Source organism: Lissotriton vulgaris, chromosome 9 (genome assembly GCF_964263255.1).
Source record: "Lissotriton vulgaris chromosome 9, aLisVul1.2, whole genome shotgun sequence".
NCBI lineage: Eukaryota > Metazoa > Chordata > Amphibia > Caudata > Salamandridae > Lissotriton > Lissotriton vulgaris.
The window spans coordinates 526,601,746-526,628,880 of NC_141697.1; the positions used below are offsets into that span (position 1 = coordinate 526,601,746).

Consider the following 27,135-nt stretch of genomic DNA (forward strand, 5'->3'; position numbering starts at 1 on the left):
CAGACATACTATACAGAGATTGGTAGAAACTTTGAAAAGCTTCTAGAACGCCCTCCTTGGTTTCCTGCAGCACTCCATTTAAATCAGTAATTTTAGCAATATTATTAAAGACTGCTTTCTGCCTGTATTTTCACTAAATTCGTAAGAGTCTTCCTTATGCTGCATATATTTTAACACTATTTGATCAGCAATATTAGCGTAGGCTACCACCCTCTTAATAGTAAGATCTCTCAGAGCATTGACTGGATCTAGACCCTGCCTAATCATCTCCGCTAATTTCCGTTCAGCTAATATAACCGAATCAAAGTCCTTTTGTGTTTGGCCCAGATCTTTTTCCGTTTAGCATTCGAAAAACTAAGGGTTTCTCCCCTGACTACAGAGAAAGTGTCCCAAACAACTTTATTCGAGGCTGTTCCTTTATTAAATGTAAAGAACTCCTGAATTATCTTGGTCATAAATTGGTGATACTCATTATCCAATAATTCATTTCTTTCGAAAGACCAGGCTTGGTTTCCTTCTTTTAACTGGGGTCTAGGATAAGATCAATTATCAAAGGATTAAGGTCAGATATAATATTGGGCTGGATCGCAATGTCAACCATTCCTAAAAGTGATGATGAGAAAGAAAAATAATCTAACCGGACAAATTTGGTATGAGGGAAAGAGAAAAAAGTAAAACCTGGGTCATCGGCTTATAATAAATTCCCGACATCATAGAGTCCATGATCTAAGCACAATCCACGTAATGACGTGAAAACCTGCTTCTTTCTACCAGAATATACCATGTTCTTTCTTAGATCCATCTGGGCATCCATATGAATATTAAAATCTCTATACAACACCACCGGTTGAGGCCACTGAGCTAATTCTATATTCAAATAATTCATGAGCTCAGCATCATCCAAATTTGAGTGAGAGAGTGAATCTATAATGACCAATTGTAAATTCACTTATTGCCCAGCGGTCCCATTTATCTTCTGCACATTTTGTATAGATGCCCAGGCCCCATTTCATAAGGATAGCCACCCCTTTCTTAATCCCGGTTTGTTTAGAGCATGCCACCAACTCTAACCCTAAATTTTTCAAACACCCCCTATTAGCCCATGAGATATGTGCTTACTGCAAACATAGTAAGTCAATATGTAACAACTGAACAATTACGGCTAATACATGCCTTTTCTTAGGGTAATGGAGTCCACATACATTCAAAGTACAAATCTTGAATTTCCTATCCATTTCCAGAAAAAAAATATGCCGTAGAATCAACACGAAATAAACAACATAGTCTCTTGAAGTTTTATGAACCCAATCGCTGTTTAGCATCCTCTGAACACAGAGAACCACTTTAAAATGTATCTTAACTGCTGCTGATTTTTCACCCCCTAACACCAACACCCTACACCCACCACCTTAACCCCTCCCCACCCCCCTCACCCATCCCCCTTCCCAACCAACCCACCCACCCATCCATCCCACCATATGAGGCCAAGGGATTGTCAGTCCCTGCAATTTATGGAGTGCCGTACCCCCTCCCCCCGGGATAGGAAAGAGAATATTGTCCCTTATATAAAGCAAACACCCCTGAGCGGAAAAAAAACAAAGCCCACCGTATACAGAGAGAGCAGTTGACTGCTACTACTGATAATGACTAGAAACGTCCATTTCTATAAAGACCCCAAAAACTCTTTGGTCTCAATCTCGGAAAAAAAAATCTAGTCTGACCTTTGCAGTAACTTTGAGCTTTGCAGGATCCTTTATTTTGAAAACCTGGTATAAGCTGACAGCGTTTAGAAACTGTTGCCTGACATAAATTGTGAGCTGCCTTGAGATACTAGAACCTCATACTGGCAGAATGACAAGAAAGAACAGCTGAATTGGGTCCGTCTTTCTCCCAATACCCACTGGAGGGTGAGAAGCCAAAGTAATGAAATGAATGCAAAAAAGCAGGCAGACCCCACCAGAGGGCGAAAACTCACGAGCAGGAACTCGAAGTTCCAGAATGCTTTTCTAGTATGCACCTGAGCAAGCCCACCAGGGTGGGTGGGAAAAAAGTAATCATAATGACTGACTGCTCTAGCTCATAATCAATTCCTCATTTGCATGCCAGCCCGTGAACAAGAAGCAAGTTGGCTTCGAAACGCGTCGGGCAATTTTAATGGGAATTCAGAAATGCTGACCTGCTGGAATAAAGGACGCTTTTAAAACATACAGGAGTTCGGCTTGTCATTGTGTGCGTTCCAAGCAAGTGGCACACCCTTTTTTTGAAGTTTTACGGCCAGTCCATGGTCGTGGAATTGCACCGTCACAGGAATAAATTGTGCGCTGCCTTGAGATACTAGAACCTCATACTGGCAGAATGACAAGAAAGAACAGCTGAATTGGGTCCGTCTTTCTCCCAATACCCACTGGAGGGTGAGAAGCAAACGTAATGAAATGGATGCAAAAAAGCAGGCAGACCCCACCAGAGGGAGAAAACTCATGAGCAGGAACTCGAAGTTCCAGAATGCTCTTTTAGTATGCACCTGAGCAAGCCCACCAGGGGGCGGGAAAAAGTAATCCTAATGACTGACTGCTCCAGCTTGTAATCACTGCCTCATTTGCATGCCAGCCTGTGAACAAGAAGCAAGTTAGCTTCGAAACGCGTCGGGCGTTTTTAATGGGAATTCAGAAATGCTGACCTACTGGAATAAAGGACGCTTTTAAAACATACAGGAGTCCGGCTTGTCATTGTGTGTGTTCCAAGCAAGTGGCACACCCTTTTTTGGATTGATATATATGCGATTCAATAGAATTCTGCCAATTTACGTCAGACTCCTGCCTACAAGTCGTCGGTGCCAGCAGTGAAGGCAGAAGCCACATAAGAACCAAATCCCAACTGAGAAGGAGGCGGCAGGAGGCGGCACACCCGTATCAGCCAATGAAATGTATTTAAACAAAACAAGGTATTTCAGCCCCCCTGGCCTTTGTCGACAAAGGCCAGTGCAGCTGAAACGTGTTGTTTTGTTTAAATAATATTCCTTGGCTGATACGGGTTTGCCGCCTCCTTCCCAGTTGGGATTTGGTTCTTTTGTGATGTATATATATTTGTAAACATATTTAAACTTAACAGAATCACACATTCACTGGATGATGTCATCAGTGATGTCATTTGAGATGTCATCAGTGATGTCACTGACCATGCCATGAATGATGTACTATGTGACGTCATCAGCAGTGTATTGCGGGGGCGTGAGTTATAGTTAGCTCAACTAACTATAACGGCTGAATTTCTCTGGTTTTGTACGAGTGAATTGCCCAACTAACTATAACGTCCCTGAAACCTGTGGATTTTTCAGTGAATTGCTAATGTTTTTTTAATGCTAATTTCTAACTATAACGTCCCTGAAACCTATGGATTTTTCAGTGAAAAAAAAAAAAATATATATATATATATTTATATATATATATATATATATATATATATATATATTCCCTGAAAAAACCACATGTTTCAGGGACGTTATAGTTAGTTGGACATTTCACTCATACAAACCGGAGATGTTCGGCCCTTATAGTTAGTTAAGCTAAGTTTTACTCATGTCCCGGCAATGCACTGCTGATGACATCACATATTATATCACTCATGGCATGGTCAGTGACATCACTGATGACACCACTGATGACATCATCCAGTGACTGTGTGTTTCTGTAAAGTTTAAATATGTTTTATATATATATATATAGGCCAAGGTGTATTGAAGAATGAGTGGGTGTGTGACTGCCTGAATGGATGATTTAGTAGGTGCGAGACTGACTGTATAAGTGAGTGATTAAACATGTCTTACTGAATGCATGGGTTAGTGACTAAACTGTGTGAATGTCTGTATCAGTCTGTCTGTGGGTGTGTAAGCAGCTGCATGGGTTGGTGAGTAGCTACATGAGTGTCTATATGGGTCATTGATTGGTTGTCTGAGTAACTGTATGGGTGCCTGGGTGTTAGGGTGTGTGGGGTGTGTGTCACTTCCTGCATGACTGTATGATTGGGTGATTTACTGGGTGTATGGATTCAAGAGTGTGTCTGTGAGGGGCTGTATGCATGGGTGAGTATGTTTATGGCTGTGTTGGTGAGTGAATGGATGTCTCAGTGGCACATGTGTGAGAAACTACATATGTGAAAGGCAGTATATGTGAGTGTTGGAGTATATAAATGACTATGTGAGAGTGAGTAATCGTGAGAGTGGCTCTGTGGATGAGTGTATGCTTGTTTCAGTGTTTGTATAAATAGGAGAGTAAGTATGTGTTAGTATCTGTATGAATCAGTGAGATGGTGTGTGTGACTGTGTAGGTGAGTAAATGGGAGTGTGATTGATTATTTGCAAGACTCACGAGCTGTGGAATTAACTCTATGGGTGAGTAGCAGTATGTGAGTGTCTTTATAGGTATATGAGTGCATATGACAGTGGCTGTATTGATGAGTGATTGCATGTATGAGTGACTGTATGGGTGAGTTTGTGGATGTGTGTGTAGACCTAGGAATCAGTGAGTGGGTATGTAGTAATTGGTATTGGTGTGCCTATGGTTTCGAGAATGGTAGTCTGCATTTTAGAGTGGGTGTATCAAAGGTTATATTAGGGTGTGAGGAAGTACATTAGATTACCACATGTATGATTTTATCAGTGATGTCATCAGTGATGTCATTTGAGATGTCATCAGTGATGTCACTGACCATGTCATGAGTGATGTAATATGTGATGTCATCCGTAGTGCATTGGGGGGCGCAAGTTATACTTAGCTCAACTAACTATAACGTCCATTTCTCTGGTTTTGTATGAGTGAAATGTCCAACTAACAATACCGTCCCTGACACCTTTAGTTTTTTGCGTGAATTTCTAAGGTTTTTTAAATGCCAATTTCTAACTATAATGTCCCTGAATCCTATATTTTTTTCAGTGAATTTCGAAGGCTTTTAAAATGAACATTTCTAACCGTAACGTCCCTGAAATCTGTGTTTTTTCAGTGAATTTCTAAGGTTTTTTAAATGCTAATTTTCAACTATGCCTACAGAGGTAGGACATGTGTAGAAAGAGAAGAGGAAGAAATGTGCAGAAAGAAGCAATAGAAATGCAGACAGAGGCAACGGAAGTCCAGAAAAAGGAAGAAATGAGCAGAAAGAAGCAAGAAATATGCAGAAAGAACCAACAGAGGTGCAGAAAGAAGCCTTGTTGCAAAGTCATCCTGTGCTCGGGCACCCCCAACTTTTTGCTAACTGGTACTGCCCCTGTGATGCCAACTAATTTCTACCTCACCCATTCCCTTGTTTGCAATACAGCTGCATAGGGCATGGGTTCACCAGCTGTCACCTATCACCTGTACCCCTGTTAATGATTCCTTGACACCTGTTCCTTCACCAGTCCATCTGTACCCCGTTATCACCAATGCAACGAAGCCCTATGTTTACCATTCCACCTGCACCCCATTTCTTATCAGTACACCTGCCCTGATACTTTTGCTGATGCACGTACAACCCGACACCTTTTCATCAATGTACATGCATCCCACCCGACTCTCATCTACCTACCCCCCAAAAGTACCAATCCACCCACCAGCTTTAACCAGCCTATGTGCACCACATTTACTCTCAATGTGTACCCCTTTATTACCTCGCCGATTGCACCCCTTCTATCACAAAATCAATACACCCATCAGTCAAAATTCCACATGCACCCTGAAATGTTTTCGGTATTGGATTTTTTTTTAATAGAATTGCTGTGGCTGTAATACATTTATGAAATAAAGTATTTTCTCACTGAAGTGCACCCATTTTATCAACAATCCATCTGAACCCCACCTGCTCATATTTCATCTGCACCCCATTTTGTTTCAGTTCATCTGCAGCGCATTAGTTCTTACTCCCCCAGTGCCCCTATAAGTGCCTGGCCTTCCACGCCTCTCTCTCTCTTGCAAGGTGTCTGCCCTCCAGTCAACCCAGCCCACCCATCATTCCACCCTGTTCCTCTCCTGCCCCCTTGGCAGCCCCCACCGGATCCACGCCCCGTTTTTGACCCGGCTGAATCCTCTCTGGGTGCAGTGATGCAACATTGCCTCCACAGACCTCACGGTGTGGGGGGGCCCTCTGGCACTGTGCACAGGCCCCTAACTGGGTCTGGAGTGTGGGAGGAGGGGGGAAGGGGAGAACCCTGGTCCTCCATGCACCTTGCAGGGGGCCCCCTTAAGGTTTTTTAACACCACGATCTGGGTGGCATGATGGGGCGGAGCACATATATGGGCCCCAGATGCTCCCATCCCAGGTGTCCCTGCCATGAGGCTGCAGGGGGTGTCAGGCCAGCTTCAATGAGACACAAACTGGCACCCCAAACCCTACACCCAAATGACCCCACCACCTCCCGATGGAAATTTCTGTTGATCAGTTACAAATGATAGCTGAGGGGTCAGTTAAATTTTTTACAGAAAAATGTCTGTTAAATAAAAATGCTTTCATTTCTGGAGAGCAGTGTTTGGGGCGGAGCTCGTGATGCCGTGCTGGTATCAGAGGCGGCGGCGCAGCTGGGAGCAGTGCGGGTGTGTGGGAAGCTTTCCTCACCCCGGATCAGGACGTCCAAATAGCACGCTAAACACGCCAGAAGCCGTGGGAAACCTTAACGCGGCAGGAGCCGCTTCTAGAAAATCCCCGTTCGCGGCCGCTGCTGCTGCGGGGACTACGTATGCGGCAGAAAGCTGCTGGGGAATTCAACGCGGCAGGAGCCGCTTCTCTAAAGCTTCATCTGTGGCTATTGCAGAGTGCATAACATGGGCGACAGAAGCCAAAGGAGGCTTTAACACGGCAGGAGCCGTTTTGGAAAAGTATCAACTGCGGCCATTGCCATGTGCATCTCAGGCACGGCAGAAGCCTTTGGGAAAATAATGAACGCGGCTGGAGCCACTTCGGAAAATCCATAGGTTGCTGTTGTTTGGGGTATCCTGAACTCTGAATCTTTCAAAGGTTGTAGCTGTTATTGGTTGGTTGTTTTGAGTACTATTGAAGCAGCCGCCACTACTATAACTCTGTAGACCCGCTGGCATAATCTTTGGGCGATAGCTGCTTGTTTTCCTTGACACCGGATCCCCCCGCCTGCCTCCCGCCGTCCCGCTGGTTGTACATCTAACTGGCGCGACCGCCGAGCGGAGGCCGGGCCGGGGACTACAATTACTGGCAACCTCTGCGGCCCCTGCATCACCCGACAGCGCCAGGAGGCGCATAAAAATGGTGTAAGCCCCGCCGAGCAGGACGCGAGCGGGACACCGGGTGAAGCCCGGGCAAAGGGCGGGCCCTCTGTAGCCCTCAGTAGCCGAAGGAGGCCGGGCTGGGCCTACTGACTGAAATCCTACCCAAGAACTATCGCACTGTAAGGTATTAAGCTTATTTTATTTCCTTGTGTGTGACTATCGGCCTGCAAGCCTGCGAGACTCTTTGGTTGTGTTCTTGCAATCTTGGGGTCAACCCTTAATCTAGGCCTGTTTGACGTTGTCCTAGACAATAGCTGCCATGCATCATGACCTCGACCAGCATTAAAGAACTAAGTGGCGCAAATAAAGGAACTCTGGACAATTATGTATTCAGGATTTCCTCTGGCATCGAAAGGCAGAGCACACTTGCAGAACGTCGAGCCGAGCGACGTCGCTCAGTCGAATTGATTAAAAACAAACGCTCCTCCCCTGGTCGCTCACAGATAGATAGTCCACCACACATTAGCTGCCCCGTTGATAACGAAGACCCACATATAACCAACAACAGCATCCCAATCCTCTTACGAGATTTAACTTCTACCCCTGACACAGTCAATGTGTCGCATAGACTAGCCTCACCTTCTCTCTGTAAATCACCACCGTAAATAGAAGTTATACCCGATACGCCCTTACCTGTAGCAAAGGCCGCGCAGAAAAAGCCAAAAAATGTAAATCAACCCAGAGCACAAGGCTCACTGCCAAGGAAAAGAAGGAAAAAGGGGAATGAACCACAGAGAAAAAAGATTAGCCACACTGACTTTGGCAAATCCGCTAAAGCCCCTATACCAAACACTACGATGACCCCTGTAGTAGGAACTCCACCAGAACGTCTGACACTTGAAACTCCATGTAAGGACCTAATAGGAACAATGGAACACCTAATCAGAACCTCAACACTGTCACTAATAGAGAGACTGAAAAGAATAGAAGATCGACTCAGAATGTTAGAGGAGACATTAGTTACAAACACAGGGTTAACTAACCAAAATGTCAGGCCCATACCAGTAATTCCGCCTATGGCATTACCCTCAAGTTCCATTGCCCAAAAAGATTCAAAAACCGTTGAGAAAAAAAACACATCCCCCAAGGCCAGTTACTGATAAACCACTGTATCAGGCCAAACAACACGCAGATAGAGAAGCCCTCAGGAGAGAGAAAATGCCAAATTCAGGAAATCTACAAAGTAAGCCGGCTAGAAAAACCCCAGACAGGATTACAAAGCCTAGGGGGCGTCAAGTGGAACTGCCACCAGAAGCGGTTCCTCTGGTGGTGGTCCTTACAGGAGTCCCAATATTAGAAGATGGTAAGAGGGAAAACCACTCCCAGTTAAAAACAAAACCACCTATTGGCTTAGGCAGAATCGTCCTCTTCCCCCAAACCTAAACGGCGAGATATTACACGTTCGCAGTCTCTCATGGCTTGGTAGCAGAACAAAGGACAAAATGGGAGATATAATTGTCATTAATTTCAGGGATCACAGAACAGTTAGCCACATTCTAAACTGGTTTCCAGAAAAGGGCAACAACTCCATTACGCCCTGTGATCTGACTTATTTTTACCCTAGATCTTCATTGGTTCCCTGACCCAATTTTAGAGCCAACATCTACAGTCAGCAATCACTTCCAGGCCAACCACCTAATACCCCTCCAAAACCGTTATGCGAGTCTTTCTCGCTACTCCATGTTCGAAGGGATGGAAGGAATTGACTGACTGTGTAGTAGGGCTTTAAGGGATACTCCAGCTAATCCACCCTGTTGTAACATCAAATGTTCGGGAAAAATGCTAGGGTGGTTAATGATGAGGCAACCCTGTTACCTAGGGAAGAAAGTCTTGGGATAGTGCCGATAGCAGATAAGCACCCTACTAAAGATAAAGGAGAAAAAGCCGTAGATGCAATCATTAACAAGGTAAACCCAAACACAGGAATAATTAGGATGATTTCTTGGAACATAGCAGGGCTTTTGAAAATAGCCAGAATGGAATGAATTTATAGAGGGATTTGACCTTTGTATGTTCCAAGAAACATGGAGTATATCTCCCCAATATGAATGTGGATACACAACTTACTTTATCCCAGCAATTAGTACAGGGCGGGGTCGGCCTTCTGGGGGCCTACATATTTGGATTAAAATAGCACTCAACTTGGCTATCACCCCTCACCCATGGCTATCACATGATATATTGTATATATCTGCCATGGGCCATAAATCTTTTGAGCTGTTTAATGTATATGCACGTGGGATTCCGGGAGGCCAAACATCATCCACCATAGCTCTGCTTGAAGGGGAGCTGCAGGTATCCGTCCACTATCTAGTATTGTCATCGGGGGAGATTTTAAATGTACTTACGAACCTTTGGCCACAGATGACATCATGTGTATGAATGAGGATGACTCTATAAAGTCTATCCCGCCGCTGACCCTAGCACCAATAAAAAAATGGACCCTGAGAGTGATCCAACTAAATGCCCTAACAGTAGAATATAATCTACGTGCCTTGAATGGGAGAACATTATCCGACCCAAATGGGGCAATGACTTATAACAAACTCAGTTGTCCCTCCCGTATTGATTATATCTTGCTTGATACTAGTTCCTGGAGCAGATTAGTGGATATGGAAGTTGTACAGTCACAGGACAGCTACCAGAATCCACTATGTATGGAAATAAAATGGGGGATGGAGAGGGATCTAGCAGAGATACCATTAATGATAACAAAAGAACTAATCCCGTTTGATGGTAACCGTAAGCTCAAGTGGAACAAAATATTGGGTCAAGAAGACAGTCTGCTTTCTATTAGAGGATTGGTGGAATCGCAAACTAGGGAATTGGTCTCTGAAATCATGGTCCCCTATAATGACAATAATAATTATAGCCTTGAAGATTCTTATAATACCTTAGTGAGGGAAATTGGATCCTTCTTTGTAGTTAAAGGCAGCGGAGGTCTAACAAGAAAACACCTCCCACAACCCACCACCCCCTGGTATACGGCACAATGTAGGGAGAAGAGAAGGGAAATAGGAATTGCGATTAAGGGAAAAGATAGTGTAGCTGTACGGCTGGCTAGAAGGGAATATAATGCCTGCATACAAAAGGCCAAGAGGGATTGGGAGGAGGAATACTGGCAGGAACTAAAGGTGGCAGCAAGCTCAAAAAATACAATACTATTCTGGAATATGATAAATAAGTTAGATAGAAAAGGAGTGGATCCCCTTGCCAATCATATAACTGAACTACAATGGCATACACACTTTTCTAATCTGTATTATTGTGAGGAAGAAGTGGCTCCATCTTGGTGGGGACAAACTCATCCCAGTAACAATGGGATTATATCCACTGAGCCCTTCACAGCCCAGGAAGTAGCTGCAGCTATAAGGAATATAACCCCTGCAAAAGCGGCTGGCCAGGATGGGATACCAAGCGATTTGTATTTACATGAACCTAAGCTGTGGTCTAACTTTATTGCCCCATTGATAAACTTAATCCTTGGTGGTCACCCTGTCCCCGACTCCCGTAAGGGAGCAGAAGTTGTCACAATTTACAAGGTGACAGGGAGGACCCAGCCAACTACAGGCCGATTAGTTTAATCGATGCTATGCAGAAAGTAGTTGGCCGGGTGATTGTGAATATAATAGACAGATGGATAGAGGAGGGGAATATACTCTCCCACTTCCAGGCAGGATTTCGCAAAAATGTGGGGACAATAGATCAGGTCTTCAGGTTTTGGGCTATTTATTGGAAAATAGTCACCGTTATGAAGGAGAAACTCTACCTGGCCTTTGTAGACCTTAAAAGTGCGTTTGACCTAGTTCCCCGCGTAAAACTCTGGAGGGTCTTACTGGACATGGGGTTCCCATGTTATCTTCTGCAACTGATAGTTAAGCTCCACGAGGACAGTTATGCTAGGATTAGGTGGGGGAGCCAGGGGCAGCTAACAAGGAGGGTGTCCGTGAATAGGGGTGTACGGCAGGGCTGTGTGATGGCCTGACACTGTTCTCTCTTTTTGTTAATGGGGTGGTAGACCATTTGAGAGAGGACAGTGCCGATGCCCCGATCCTGGCCGGGGAGAAAACACCTACCCTCCTCTTCGCGGACGATACCCTACTGTTGGCTAAAATTCCAACGGGCCTGCAAAAATTATTGGATAAATTCAGCCTGTTTTGCCATGAACGGGGACTCACCATCAACACGACTAAAACAAAGTTGATGGTGTTACCCCCTCCTAAAAAGGGAAGGAAACCCCAGATTACCCTTAATGGATCTCCACTCGAGGTGGTGGAGGAATTTGACTATCTGGGAATCAGGATTAATAGTAAAATGAGGTGGGATTCCCATATAGCCTAGATGTTGCTAAACCTTAAGAGAGTCTCGGGTGCCATCTTGAGGAGCCAGCGATTATCAGTTAGTAGACCTACCGCCCCGGCTCTTGCTGTGTATGAAGGAAGGGCACTGCCCTCTGCGACATATGGGGCGGAATTATGGGGTGGAGAAAATGTCCAGGTCTTGGTCAGAGCAGAGAATAAATTCATAAGGGAAATAGTTGCCTTACCGGCCTCAACCCAGCTGAAACCACTGTATCTGGATATGGGCAAACGCTCTATCTCAGGTGTAGTTCATCTGCGCTCGTCGCTGTTCTGGGTGCGCCTAAGGAGGACCCCAGAGCTAGCAAACTATGCCCTGGTGTTGGACAACTGATTGCACTGAACACCGGTGGTAAAATACATTGGGTAAACAAACTTAAGCAGATGGCTCTGAAGATGGGTTTGATTGAATCCTGGACCTTCCAGTCCCCACCCCCAACACAAGTAATAAAGAAATTCTATTGAGAGTGGGTGGAGGCATAAGAACAGAGGAATCCAAGCTGGGGTACTTTAACCACACAGTTCATAGAACACAAACCAATTAGGAAGCTGGAACCACTTTTTATATCTCATCAGAACACCTAGAGACAGAGTGATCTTTCTAAAGATGAGGTATGGAATCTTACCACTTAACTATTTCACTAAAGGTTGGAAAGGCTCAAGGGCCCCTAATGGTGCATGCCCTTGTTGTCCCTGCAAAACAGAATCCCTTTCACACTTCCTGTTTGGCTGTAAAGCTTATAAGAGGGCAAGACATAGATGGCTGAGACCAGTCTGTAGCGAGCTGGGGGTTAGAGACTTTCGGGTTGCCCTCCGCATTATTACAACTAACACGTATCCCCTTTTTATTGTTTGTGGTGTGGCAAAATACTTATCAAGTGCCTGGCTCATTCGCATGAGGATATGTAATGCTATTAATCCTTAGACCTTCTAGATACTGTTATTAACCAATAATATTTTAATATTGATATATTTAGTATTGTGATGTAATCTGGTTATGTCTTATGTTTTTAAATGTATATAGTATTTTTAGTAATTTTTAACATCAAATGTACATTTTTAGCTCCAATGTTTTTATGAATTAATGTACTTTTATGATATGACAATATCGAATAAAGTATCAATCAATCAATCAAAAACATAACTAAACACACCAGAGACCAGTGACTGAGGTCAGAGGCAGCTAGAAATCACCTGGCACTGTACCATGGTAGTACAGTAAAAACACAAACTGTTATGGTAGTAGGAGAACTATTTTTAATTGGCCAGCTTGGTGGCCCGGTTAAAAGGGTCATGACCCTTCTGCTGTGCCAGGTATGATCGAGTCTTATCTGCGAAGGGGGCCAATGATGGCCACCGGATGTTGCCAGCTTCTAATGTGTATTCAGGTTGGAAGTGTAAATGAACACTTACATACATAGCGCTTCAGGCCTCAATTTTGACTTTTTTCCGAAGCGCTGCAGTTTTGCCCAAAGATAGGCTGGGGAAGTCTTGCTCAAGATCACCCAATGTGTAAAATGGGTGAGCTGGGGTTAGCACTTGGTCTGTACCCTCCTCCCAGAGCGATCATACATTGTGGAAACCAACCTTTTCTAATCCTGTAAGGGGGTTGAAATACATCCCGGCGGTCTCTGGTTATTTACATCCCTTTCACTGTGGGTGAATTGGCAGATTCATGGCAAAAACACAAAGCTCAGTTTTCGGGGCTGTGGGGGAGGGGTGCACCGTGCACCTGCTTGGCTGCTCCCAGAAGCACTGCAGTGTGACAGCTAATGGCGCCCGGCCACATACCCCCATGTGAATCAGCACAAATTGACAATCTTCGCCACAATTTGAAATATAGGATCCTTGCAGAATTGCAAATCCTGGCATCTTCCTCGGGGGCTGTTGCACTAGAGCAAAGGGGGCATTTGGCTCTCGTTATAGAGGGTAGTGGTCAGGCGCGGCTTACAGCGACTAACCTCACAGCGGAAATAAATACAGGCAGACCCCCCACTCTCCCACCTTCAATAGAATGACACTACACAGGCTTAGTGAATACCTCCAGGTGCAGACAGCCGGACCTGGCCAGGGCACACCGTCTCCTGGAACCCTTAGGGGCGTAAATCAAGCCCCCTTCTCGCGCCGACACCCTCGGGGCAAGTGACGTGTGAGGAGGTTTTTAACGCCCCTTAACTACCAAACGCTGTTGACAGTCCCTGACCTGGCACTGTGCAAACGCAAGAGTGAAAGGGTAAAGTGAACAAGCATTGCTCCTTACAAGTTTTTTTATGTTAAATACCACTTTAATAAAACACTCTGATAATGACCATCAAAAAACAATGAGGCAGATTTACAATAACTGACGCATCCCCAGGGATGCACCAGTTATTGTGCGCCGCAGCTCAGCCAACCATGGTGCGCCGCATTTACAATGCGGCGCACCATGGGGCAAAAACGGCACAGATGCGTGACGCATCTGTGCTGTAAAGGTGGCACATTGCTGTGAGTTGCGTTTCAAGCGCGATGCAGCTCCAGCAATGCTCTGGGGGGCCCTATCTGTCCAATGCTGTGTCAAGCCTTACGCCTGCTTCAAGCAGGCGCAGGGTTTTGACGCAGCATTGGCCTAAAAGTGACTGAGTGAAATCTTGTAAATTTCACTCAGCCACTTTTAGGAGGCGTTCCTGCGCCGGAACCCCTGATTATGGCGCAGGGCTTTACAAGGTGACGCATCTCCCAGATGCGTCACGTTGTAAATACCCCGCACCATGGCGCATCTTTCGCACCGCCGCTGCATCACAAAAGTGACGCAACAGCGGCATAAAAGAGGCGCAAGGGGCTTGTAAATCTGCAGTATGTAGCTGGAGAGCACTATTTATGTGCCAATTGATACCGTTTCCACCGTTGTCTTTTGTGGTTTATAGTCTTGAATCCTTTCTCTTTCATTTATCTGTTAGGGCATTTTGTACAGTGCCTACTGAGGCCTTTGGTGGCTTCTTAGTGCTGTAGTTAGCCGGAGAAGCACCAGGACTCACCTAGCATTTCTATTTACCTCTAGCAGCCATGGTTTGAACCTGAACCAGTGTCCCTGGTTGGGTCCAGCGAGCAGCAGAGCACATCCAGGAACCGCATGTAAGAAGTCAGGCGAGCCAGGCACTGTGCCAGCTTCACCCGCCCTCCTGTGCGGAGGATCACCAGCCTTCCTGTGTGGTCCCTGGAGCAGAGACCCACCCATAGGTAGTCAAGGGGTTTAGTAACACCAATAAATGCCCCCAGCCCAAAAAGTACTCGCTTCTGGGCACAGATATGTTCTTCGCCCGGATGCTGCGTGGTGAGCGAAGGGTGTGGTGCACCAGAGCTGCAGACAGGGGTCGCTAACCTCATGGTTATCCTTCGGGGCTCTGCACTCTGCGGCTGCGCGTGAGCCTGGAACTGGACCCGGAGCAGCAACTCGATGAAACACGCGCATTAATGACTTTGTACCTCAATGAGGGATTCAGCAGCACGTACCAAGGGCTATAACGCCCCTTTGCATGTACAATACATAAGTTCAAGTTCAAGTTCAAGTTCAGGAATTTGTATAGCGAACTACTCACCCAGAGGGTCTCAAGGCGCTTGAGGGAGGGTGTGTGCATTACTTATCGAATAGCCAGGTTTTTAGCTGCTTTCTGAAGGAGAGGTGGTTCTGTGTAAGGCGGAGGTGAGTGGGGAATGAATTCCAGGTTTTGGCCGCTAAGTAGGAGAAGTATCTTCCTCCCATGGTGGATCTATGGATGCGCGGAATTGCGGCGAGGGCTTGATTGGATGATCGTAGTTGGCGGGTGGGTGTGTAGAAGGACAGTCGTGTGTTGAGGCATTCGGGTCCTAGGTCGTAGAGGGCTTTGTGTGCGTGGGTGAGGAGACGGAACGTTATTCTCTTGTTGATGGGGAGCCAGTGGAGGTCTTTCAGGTGACCGGAAATATGAGCTTGACGGGGGATGTCCAATATGAGTTTGGCTGAGGCGTTTTGGCGGTTTTGGCGGTGTTTGGGTCTTTGGTGAGAGAGAGGATCAGCTGGGTGTCGTCTGCGTAGGAGATGATGTTGAGGTTGTGTTGTCGCGCGATGGATGCGAGGGGACTCATGTAAACGTTGAAGAGGGTGGGACTGAGTGATGATCCTTGTGGTACGCCGCAGATGACTTCGGTGGCCTCTGATTTGAATGGGGGAGGCGGACTCTCTGGGTTCTCCCGGCTCGGAACGAGATGATCCAGTCCAGAGCTTTTCCTTGTATTCCGACGTTGCTGAGGCGTTGTATGAGGGTGCTATGGCAGACTGTGTCGAAGGCGGTGGAGAGGTCAAGTAGGATGAGGGCAACTGTTTCTCCGTTGTCCAGTAGCGTTTGGATGTCATCTGTAGCTGCGATGAGGGCGGTTTCGGTGCTGTGTTTGGCTTGGAAGCCGGACTGTGAGGGGTCGAGGGAATTGTTGGATTCAAGGAAGGCGGCGAGCTGATTATTGACGGCTTTCTCAATGACTTTGGCAGGGAATGGGAGGAGTGAGATGGGGCGGTAGTTCTTAAGTTCAGAGGGGTCTGCTGTTGGTTTCTTCAGAAGGGCGCTGAGTTCGGCATGTTTCCAGCTTTCTGGGAAGGTAGCGGAGTTGAAGGAACAGTTGATGACATCGCGGAGATGGGGTGCAATGATGGAGTCTGCTTTGTTGAAAATGTGGTGGGGACATGGGTCGGTTGGCGATCCTGAGTGGATGGAGTTCATCAGGCGGATGGTGTCTTCAGTGGTGATTGGGTTCCAGGTCTCCAGGTTTTCTCGAGAGTATGACATAACTTCTTGGATTTCTTGAGGTCATCGTTGAACCAGGGGGCCTTTTTGCTACCTTGTTTGATCTGGTGGTTTTTCAAGGGTGCTAATTCATCAGCGCTGTGGGTGATCCATTGTGTGAGTTTGGTGGCAGCTTGGTTTGGGTCCGATGATATGGCAGGAGGGTTTTGGTTAAGCGATGTGAAGAGTTGGTCGGTGGTGATTTTGTTCCAGTTTCTTCGAGGAATAGGTTGCGGGGGGTTGTGGGTCGAGGTTTTTTTTGTAGCTGAAGTGAACGCAGCTGTGGTCCGTCCAATGGAGAGCTGTGGTGTTATCGAAGGAGATGTGTTTGCTGGAGGTGAAGATAGGGTTGAGCCTGTGTCCGGCAAGGTGGGTGGGGGTGTCAACAAGTTGTTTGAGTCCGAGATTGGCCAGGTTGTCCAGAAGGGTGGTGGTGTTGCTGTCGTTTTTCTTTTCCAGGTGGAACTTGAGGTCTCCCAGTAGGATGTAGTTCTCGGAGGTGAGGGCATGTGGGCTGACGAAGTCAGTGATGTCTTCGTTGAATTGTGTGAGGGTTCCTGGTGGTCTGTAGATGAGGGTGCCTCTAAGTGTGGTCCTGGGGTCGGTGTGGATCTGGAAGTGAAGGTGTTCGGCGGTAGCGAGGTTATCGTCGGAGCTGGTTGTGATTCGGATGGTGTTCTTATGGACGATGGCGATGCCTCCTCCTGTTTGGTTGGTGGGGTCTTTTCGGATGATCTTGTAAGCGTCCGGGATGGCTATGGCGATGTCGGGCGCTGATGAGGTGTTCATCCAGGTTTCTGTTAGGAAGGCGACGTCTGGCGATGCAGTGTTAAGTAGGTCCCAGAGTTCAGTGGCGTGTCTGTGGACTGAGCGGGTGTTCAGCAGGATGCACTTCAGGTGGTTAGAGTCGGAGCTGTGTTTGGGGTTAGTGGATTTGGTGTGGGTCCTGATGCAGGCGAACTTGCAGGAGTGGCAGGTGAAGGGTCCATGGGTGTGTCCTGGGGCCGCTTCGCAGCATTGTGGTGTGCGTCCGGGGTTGAGGGCAAAGAGGGTAGCGGCGTCATACGTTATGCGGGTGGAGTGCGTTTTGCGAGGACCAGGGGGTCTGGCGCTGGGCGCGGTCCAGGCGCGGATGGGCGTAGACGGGCTTACCTTTGGCGCACCTTCGGCGCGCATGGGGCGCGAGCGCTGCGCGCAAAAGAATCTTTCATAAGAGGGTAGTGGAGGGGGGAGGGGCAAGGGGGGACCAGCTGGGAGGCGGGAGCGGGGCGGAGATCGGTGCAGGGAGTCACAACAACAACAACAAAATGGCAGGCAGCCTAAAGCGAAACAGGACGTAAATGCAATGCAAATGGCAGTGGCACCGGCACAATCAGGCACACATCAATATCCACAGGCAGCGCAGGTGAAACTGTAGTAACAGCACAATTTGGCAATCTAGCGCTATGAACTGAAAATGATTACAATAATAATCAATGCAATCTGGTGCTACGATCTAAAGATGAATTAATGGACAGTCAAAGCAAGCTAGCGCTACTTAGATAATGTGCAAATTAATCAGGCAAGCAGTCTTGCGGTGATGCGCTACGATACCAGGCTGCAGGCAGGCAGGGCGGGGAGCAGCAAGGGGAGCGACCGCTTCTGTTTGGAGCAGGACGGTCACAGCGCTACAGCGGGGGATCAGGTATAACAGTATCAGTGGGAGGGGGGACCAGCTGGGAGGCGGGAGCGGGGCGGAGATCCGGGCAGGGAGTCACAACAACAAAATGGTAGGCAGCCTAAAGCGAAACAGGACGTAAATGCAATGCAAATGGCGGTGGCACCGGCACAATCAGGCACACATCAATATCCACAGGCAGCGCAGGTGAAACTGTAGTAACAGCACAATTTGGCAATCTAGCGCTATGAACTGAAAATGATTACAATAACAATCAATGCAATCTGGCGCTACGATCTAAAGATGAATTAATGGACAGTCAAAGCAAGCTAGCGCTACTTAGATAATGTGCAAATTAATCAGGCAAGCAGTCTTGCAGTGATGCGCTACGATACCAGGCTGCAGGCAGGCAGGGCGGGGAGCAGCGTGGGGAGCGACCGCTTCTGTTTGGAGCAGGACGGTCACAGCGCTACAGCGGGGGAGCAGGTCTAACAGTATCAGAAGCCCCGGGAGGTGGCGGTCCCCGGGCTGCGGGGGCCTAAGCGGCCCCTGCATATATTTACATATTGCCCCCGGACCTGGCCCTCCCGGGGGTTCATTAAAACGAAGCCCTGGAGCCCGCGCTTTGTTTTGATTTTTTTTAGCTGGATTTGCACATCCAGCGTGTATTCGGCCGTTTAAAAAAAATATATATGCTTTTTTTGCCTGTGAGTCCTTCTGGGAACCCCTTAGCAGGCCGAGGGGCCAGGGGGTTTCTACACTGCCCTATTTTCTTGTTTTTCACCTTTTATTCTTCTATTTTCTTGTGACTCGGTTACTGAGTCACAAGATGGCTGTCAACATGTCCTGGTTTGGAGTGTTGGCAACCAATCAGATGTCAGCTCGTGCTTGGGAGGAGTCGCAACTCCTCCTCTGTGCTCAGATATCCGCATCGCTGCGGCGGCTTTTCCCGCTGTGTGCGGCAATTTTCAAAAAGACGCGTTACATGACGAGCTCAGCTCGTCATCAGCACACGACCGCCGTAGCTGATGATGAGCTGAGCTCGTCATCAGCAGCGAAGAGGATATCGATATATTTCTTTTTTTAATTTCTCAGGAACTACTGAACAGATTTACACCATTTAAAAATAATGTTGCTTTCTGGACCAAGACCTACCTTTTTTGCCAAATTTGGTGCAATTCTGTTTAGTAGTTCGGGCTGTAGCTTTGTCTAAAATTACTATGGAATTTAACATGGAGAAAATGTGTTTTGGGATCCCCATTTTTCTCAGCCCCCGCTTGACGAATCAGCCCGAAACTTTTAAGACAGGAGCTGACCAAGGAGCCTCATTAGTTTTAAAAATTGTGTGAAGATTCTTTAAATGATGCCAAAGTTATTGAAACTAACTATAACTACCTACTCGCGACCGCCAGTAGGTAATACATACATATATATATATATTCACTGAAAAAACCATAGGTTTCACACCAGTTATAGTTAGCTGGAAATTGTACTGACATAAAACCATTGAAATTCCCACGTTAGTTAGTTGGACTCACTATAACTTGCGCGCCTGCAATGCTCTGCTGATGACGTCACATATTACATCACTCATGACATGGTCAGTGACATCACTCATGACATCACTGATGACACCATCCAGTGAATGTGTGTCTTTCTGAAAAATAAATATGTTTTATATATGTATATGAAAAAGGACGATGGAAGAATAAAAGTTTAAATAAGGGTGTTAATGGATGTTTTATAAAAAAAATTGATTGGTTAACTGGCTTATTGTTAGCGAGTATTGTTTAAATATTTAAATGTTTGTATCAGTGTTTCACTTTGTGTATAAGTGGCTGCATGGGTTGGTGAGTAGCTACATGTGTGTGTATATGGGTTAATAGATGTTTTTTTTAGTATCAGTATGAGTGTCTGTATGGTTTGGTGGTGGTGGTGTTACTTAACACATAGATCCCTCAATGATTGACTCACTGTTTCTATGTCTTTTGAAGACAGCATATGTGCAGGACTGTATGGGTGGATGTGTGTGTATATGTGTGTGTTAGTGAGTGAATGACTGTCTCACTAGTGTCTTTATCAATACCTACATATGTTTTAATTTAGTATATGTGAGTATTAATGTATATAAGTGAGTATATGTGAGAGTGAGAGATTGAAAGAGTTCCTGTTTAAATAAGTATGAGTTTCTATAAGTGATTGTTTAAGAGAGTAAGTATATGTAAGTTTCTTAGAAGTAATGTGCTAGTGTGTGTATAGCTGTATATTCAAATAAATGGATGTTCAATAGTTTATTTGCATGTGTGAGTATGTGTGTAAGTAACTTTTGGATGACTGTCGGTGTGTAAAAGGATGTATAGGTGTATCACTACATATGATGAGTGAGTATATGTATGAGTGACTATAAAGAACTGTTGGTGAATGAGTGGATGTGTATATAGATGGTGGAATTACTGAATTGGTTGTTGTAACTGGTATGGGTATCTCCATTTTTTTCAAAATGTTAGTTTCTATTTTTGAATATGTGTTTTGAGGGTTACATTACACTGAAAGGAGGTCTGTCACTCTGTCACAAGGATGGTGTCATCAGTGATGTCATGAGTGATGTCACTGACCATGTCATGAGTGATGTAATATGTGACGTCATCAGCAGTGCATTGCAGGCGCGCAAGTTATAGTGAGTCCAACTAACTATAACGTGGGAATTTCAATGGTTTTATGTCAGTAAAATTTCCAGCTAACTATAACTGGTGTGAAACCTATGGTTTTTTCAGTAAATTTAATAGGTTTTTAAATGCTAATTCCTAACTATAACGGATGTGAAACCTATGGTTTTTTCAGTGAATTTCATAGGTTTTTTAAATGCCAATTCCTAACTATAACTTGTGTGAAAACTATGGTTTTTACAGTGAATTTCATAGGTTTTTTAAATGCTAATTCCTAGGCCCCAAACCTATGTTTTTTTCTTTGAATTTCAAGATTTTGTTAATAGCAAATGTCTATAGCTATGAAATGCAACATTTTTGAAAATGAATGAATCCTATATTTTATTTGTATTTAAAACAATTTTTTTTTTTTATTTTACCCTGGAGCGCTCCCGGGGCGCGCCCCGGAAAGCGTAGTCTTTTGAAGCGCCCCAGGGTGCGCTCCGGAGAGCGTCCCGTTAGCGCTATTGCCGCGAACGAAAACATCATCGTGATGTATCGCGTAGCCGCGTCCACGTGATACGCACAGCATAAGCGCACCCGGAAGCACTCGAGCGGATACGATCGCGCAACATAAACATCCGACGCGCTTATGCGACGCGACCCGGGGCGCGCCCGGGGGCGTGCTGCGTAAGCGTGTAGGTCATGTCACCTGAAAATAACACTTTTTATTGGTGCAGAACAGTTTTGGTTTCATAATGATGAAATCCCTGGTCTTGTGACCTGAAAATAACACTTCTCATTGGTTCAGGCCTTTTTTTTCCAAATGATGAAAGACCCCACCTTTTTTCCTTATTCTGACTTTGTCCTTTGACTTAGGAAGACCTGTTTTGCAATCTTTGAGGTATATTTTGTACTTTGAAATGGCTACAGTAGCAGCAGCAGCTGGAGCATCTGCACCACAACCACCAAGAGGACCACCAGAAGATTACATTGGTGGTCAACAAGAGGAGGAAGAGGAGGAGGAGGAGGAGGAGGAGGAGGAGGAGGAGGAGGGGAGGAGAAGATGGCTGGAAGAACACAATACCCCATACCAGCCAAGACCACACATTGTATGGGAGTTTTTTTCGATCCCAGAGGGCAAGAAAAAAGTCAATGCAGCCAAGGTGACTTGCCTAATCTGTGGCATGGAACTTTCAAGGGGGAACCCTAATAAAAAAATATTCTTTCGGAAACAACACCATGATTAGACACATGCAGCGCAAGCATCCGATCAACTATTCTGCTGCAGAGATGAGGGAACTGGCCAGTAACCCTCCTCAATCTACAAGCACCACCTCCAAAAGAAAGCAACCCACTCCGTCGGGACCAGAGGCAAGGGAGACGAACCCTTGCATTCAGCCACGGTTTGCGGATTTCCGAATAACATGTATTCATTGTGGTAAGACCATCTCCTATGGTGAACTGAGCATAAAGCTCATCGTCCTTGCTGGGGACAACCACAAATGAGCCAAAAAACCCTATTTTTTTCTTTTTTTTTTTGCTCCAGTTGGGCAATTTTCAATTCCCTGTTTTTTTGTTTCTCCCCATAAAAATAACAAAAAAAATATAAAATAGTTCATAAAAGCCAAAATAAGTACAAAATGTTCCAAAAACACAAAAAAATATAAAACAACAAAAAGAAGAAAAAAAACAGTTCTTTTTAGAACTACCTCCAAGTTATAAAAAAAGGCTACATTTTTTAAAAACTCTGTCATTCTTCTTTCCCCATGGGCTGCTCCCCGGTCCGCTCCCCGGTGCGCGTACCGGGCGCTCCCCCCACGAAAATAAAAAAAAATAATAATATATATTTTGCACCGGGGGCCCTTTTATAGCCCCCACATCAAACCTAGGGGGTCAGGGGGGGTCTACCCTGCCCCCTAATGGTCATTTCCCCCTTTTTTTTCCATCTCTTGTTTCTCTATCCTACCGAGACACAAGATGGCGGCCGGTCCAGACTGTTTCGAATGTTTACAGACACCCGAGAGCCAATCAGCTTTCTGTGCGCATCTCGCATGTCACGCCCGCTGCGCTCCCCGGTGCGCGTACCGGGGCGCTGCCATAGATATATATATTTTTTTTAACCTAAATTACTCAAAATCCACTGGAGCACATATCTTGAGAAATAGCAAAGGCACATTGGGCTACAAGTCCCTACAATTTTGCCAAGTTTGGTGGAAATCCATTCAGCCATTCGGGCTAAAAGTGAGTTTGACCGCCCTATGGAAATTAACATGGAGAAAACATGTTTTGGGACCCCCCTATCATCTCGGCCACCGCTTGACGCATCCCCCCCAAACTTTCAAGGAAGGACCGGAGCTCCGCGAGACAAATTTGAGGAAATTTTCAGGCAGATTCGTCAACCGGCGCCAAAGTTATTCACAATAGAATTTTGAGATTTTGCATTGAAAAAAATCCTAACTATAACTACCTAACTATATATCTATATATAGATATAGATATATGTATATATGTATATATGTATTCCATAAGCAAGGTGATGTAAGGGATGCCCAGCCTCTCGGGTTGGGGCCTGTAGGGCACATCACTTCCATATATTCCACCAGAACAAACACCTACTCCTCCATCCGTGCAAGCAGGCTCAACCAGTTGTGCACCAGTGATAATCCTTTCTTCAGGCGAGTTCCTTGGCATAACGTGTTTCAACTACTGCGAGTCTTAATCAAATGCATCACATGAATGTGTACATCTGTTTGCTCTTTTAAACGTGGCTTCAAAGCCACTGAAGAGGGACTATGAGGTTCAAGTATTCTGTATAAATACATAGAAAGCAATCTTTCATGCAGTTGTTAATGCATTATTAATATCTGTTTTACTTTCAGGATCACCAGTTTGTTTATTTGCACTGGATTCACTTTACTTATTGAGAGGACCACAACTATCATATTATATACATAATAATTGAATAGAAGCAATAAATGACAATAGCCTTTGTCTCTTTCTTGCTCCACGTGGACGGCACTGTGCTAATCCTATGCTTAGAAACTTTAATAGAAAAGTAGACATTTGAGGTGAGCAAATTCAGAGTGTCGGTGGTCTTGTGGGATGCTGTATACAAGAGCTGCTCTCCACCTAAACCTAGGAACTACCCAGAGTTCTCTGCAAAGGTAGTGTAAGAAACCAGTTACATTCAACAATTTATTGAGTGACCACTGTCACATGTTAAACCTATTCAACCACGTTAACTGAATTTGTAAAGTTTGCAGTACCTGCTCCATCTTGATGAGGAAGAAATCGAGTATGTCTCTAGGGGAAGATGAATCCAGTGTTTTTTCATTTTCCCTCGCTTTCTTTAAAATAAAATCATGCAGCTGTTGAAAATCTTTGAATAGCTGATGGTGTGGTCCAGGGATATAGTCCATGATCTCTGGGAAAATGTGATAGAGCTTTAAAGGAGAAGAGAAATTTCAGGTGATTCAATTGTAAAATGCATGTTTGCACAAATGCAACTACAGGGCACGCCATTCAGCTTTTTACTTAGCAGTGTTGAAAACGAATGTAAGATGCACTTGTACCCACATCTTTAAATTGAGAATCTGGACATTTTCTTTTTAGTAACTCAAAGGAGAGTTAACAGGTTGTTTCAAACACCAATGACATGGTCCTTGATTCAAATATTACAATTATAATAATTCATGAACCATCCTCTGCTAATTGTAATTTCAAACTAACTGCTATATATATAGAGCTTAGTACACCTGATGAGACATTGAGGTGCTTTCCAGCAAGTAGCACGAGACTGCGGTACCCAGTTTAGAGGTATTAGTTAGTAGATTAGTAAAAAAAAAACTTTTTGGGGGGTGTATGCTTTAGTTGTGTTCGATTTAAAGGAATGCTTCACGACCATGCAAAGCATCCCACTTTGATAGCATGGGAATTCACATGCACCTGTGTGGAAGCAAACTGCAGAACAAATAGTCACCAAAGTATCTGCTGACAGCCTCACAGCCAAGCCAGAAACAAAAATCCCTGCAAGCCAATGACTGCCCTCTCCCCATCCTTGCCACTACTGGAGAGAAACAGCACAAATCATCCAGTTAGCCAATACACCATTAACAGCACAACAATGTCATGTGCGGATTCCCAAAAGCTCAAGCTCAAGCCCAGGCAGCTTGTTAAACTGACACCCACCCTGAACTGACTCCCCTGCCCTTCACGGAAGCACAGAACCTCCACCCAACCAAAACATGCACGCTAGGCCCCCACTCTGTTGGCAGAACCAAGCCCCGCCCCTCATGGACAACACCACCAAAACAGTGGACATAGACACTAGTCTGTGTCTTTGCAAAAACGATGGGACATATTTACAGCGAATTGGCATAAGGCAGCGCTCAAGTCATTTTACTGAGCTGCCCTACGCCAATTCAAAAGGGCAGGAATGTACCATATTTACAAGATATGATGCATTCCTGTCCTATCAGCCAGCGCTGACGCACAATTAGCAACCATGCACCAAACCAGGTACTCTTGTACCATGGTACAAGGGTGTCTGTGTTGTTAGCATGATTGTTTTTGTTCAGGAAGGGACATCTTCCTGCACTAAAACAATCACAAGAGATATTTTTCTCATTACTTGTGTGCATCAGTATGTAAACATTTCTCCTTGGTATGCCTGCTGTAGTGAGCAGCAAGGTAATGGCGCTGCCCCAGGTTAACAAGATATTATAAATCTGGGGTGGCATCAAAGTACATGGGTGGTGTGTGGGAACACCCACAGCAACACCCATGGAACGCTTCTTTGACCCAGAGCAAGGCAAGGCAGCGACTTGCGCTGCTCAGCCTTACTCCATATATAGAAGTCCATGAATAGACATACATGGTGGCATACGATCTAGTGGTGAACCTGGCTCGTAAATAAGCCTCTATACTTCCTAAGGGTAAGTCATTAAGTAAAGACAGTAGTAAATGTGTTTACGTTTCGTTCAGTTAGGAAGTCTTTCTTTCGCCCCATTTCAACATTTCAAAGGTATACACCTTCCAAGAAAAGTAAACTGGGATTATGGGTAATCATTCTCCTGATCTGGCTCTCACAACTCCACAATATATAAAAAGTGTAAGCCACAAAAATAGATTAAGCTGGGGTACTTCAGTCCTAGTTGTCATACAAAACTAGCTCCTAGCACTACTTTCGAAGTGTAATCCAAAATGACATGCTATAGATCTATCTGTTGTCTAAAACATATTGTCACACCATGGCATACTGGAATCCTAACAAAGGTTCAAGGTAACAATACATACAACAAACCCAAATTTAAACAATAAAATAAAATGCACCAATTAAAGAAATCAGTAAAAAGGAGAGAAGAGAAAAAGGGGGAGAAGAAAAAGAAGAAATAAGTCAAGTACAAATGATTACAAATTATTGAAAATGTATTCACAAAATATTTTAAGTGCTAAAACATGTAAGACAATGTAGCTCAAGACAGTACAGAAACAACAAAAATGAATAAGCAGTACAATGTGTAACCAAACAGGTAGCTGAGGAAAGGAATTATACAAACATAAGAAGTTCAGGACAAAACTGGAACAACACAAAGCAAATCAATGCGTCCTTCTTCAGTTGCGGCCACATATGTGCATCAACGACGTTTCGACCATTGTAAAAATACACAGTCATCATCAGGACAAAGCAATAACTATCTGCGCGTCCAAATGAATTGAGTAAAACATCTATGAAATGAAATCCAACCCCCAAAAAAATCCAGATTATGTTGGATCCGCCAAGAAATTGGAAGAGAGTTGGAGTGATTAAAAGACGAAGTGTGAATTATATTGTTGTGTACAATGGATCATGAAATCAATGATCCCACACATGAAAGTAAAAAAAACAAATACAGTAAACCAAGCCAACTGAATTTAGCAAAGAAATTGCAGCATGTGATCGCCTCAGCTATTGATAATGTGCTCATGACTGTCTAATGCAATTACTACATTGAGTACAGCCAGGAAAATGTGTGAGGGTGGTGCTAAAAAGGTCCAGTAATAAACGTTGGGCTCTCATTCACCTGTGTGTCTTGCATGAATTGCATCACAAGTGTACACAAGGAGATGATAGATGGAACATTGAAACTTTTCAGATGCTCACCAACCAGTCACAGACCTGGGTTGAATCCTTCATCGTTCCTTAGCTCACTTCACCACCCCTTGTTCAGACCCAGACATATGCAAATCAGTCTTGACCCTGTTCCCCATGGGAATATTCCAGCCCGAACTGCCAAGCCAAGTCTTTCCTGGACCGGAAATAAGCATCCTGGAACCAGTTCTGGGGTACCTGCAATCATCAGCCAGGCTAACTTGAATCCAGTGGCAAAGTGAGCAAGGCACCCATGTCTGGCATACCCTGCCAACTAAGGGCAAACA

The 27,135-nt window shown here is 45.1% G+C and overlaps 1 protein-coding gene across 3 annotated transcripts in view; it reads right to left on the reverse strand.

The window, feature by feature from the left end:
- Positions 1-27,135, reverse strand: part of LOC147690365 (cytochrome P450 2F2-like) — a 533,126-nt gene that overhangs the window by 247,669 nt on the left and 258,322 nt on the right. For 2 of the 3 annotated variants that reach the window (XM_086938001.1, XM_086938003.1), the window contains one exon: positions 23,985-24,161. The exons of the other annotated variant lie outside the window; for it this stretch is intronic. In XM_086938001.1, the coding sequence (XP_086794127.1) occupies positions 23,985-24,161 (177 nt within the window). The remainder of the gene's footprint in view (positions 1-23,984; positions 24,162-27,135) is intronic. 3 annotated transcript variants of the gene reach the window in all.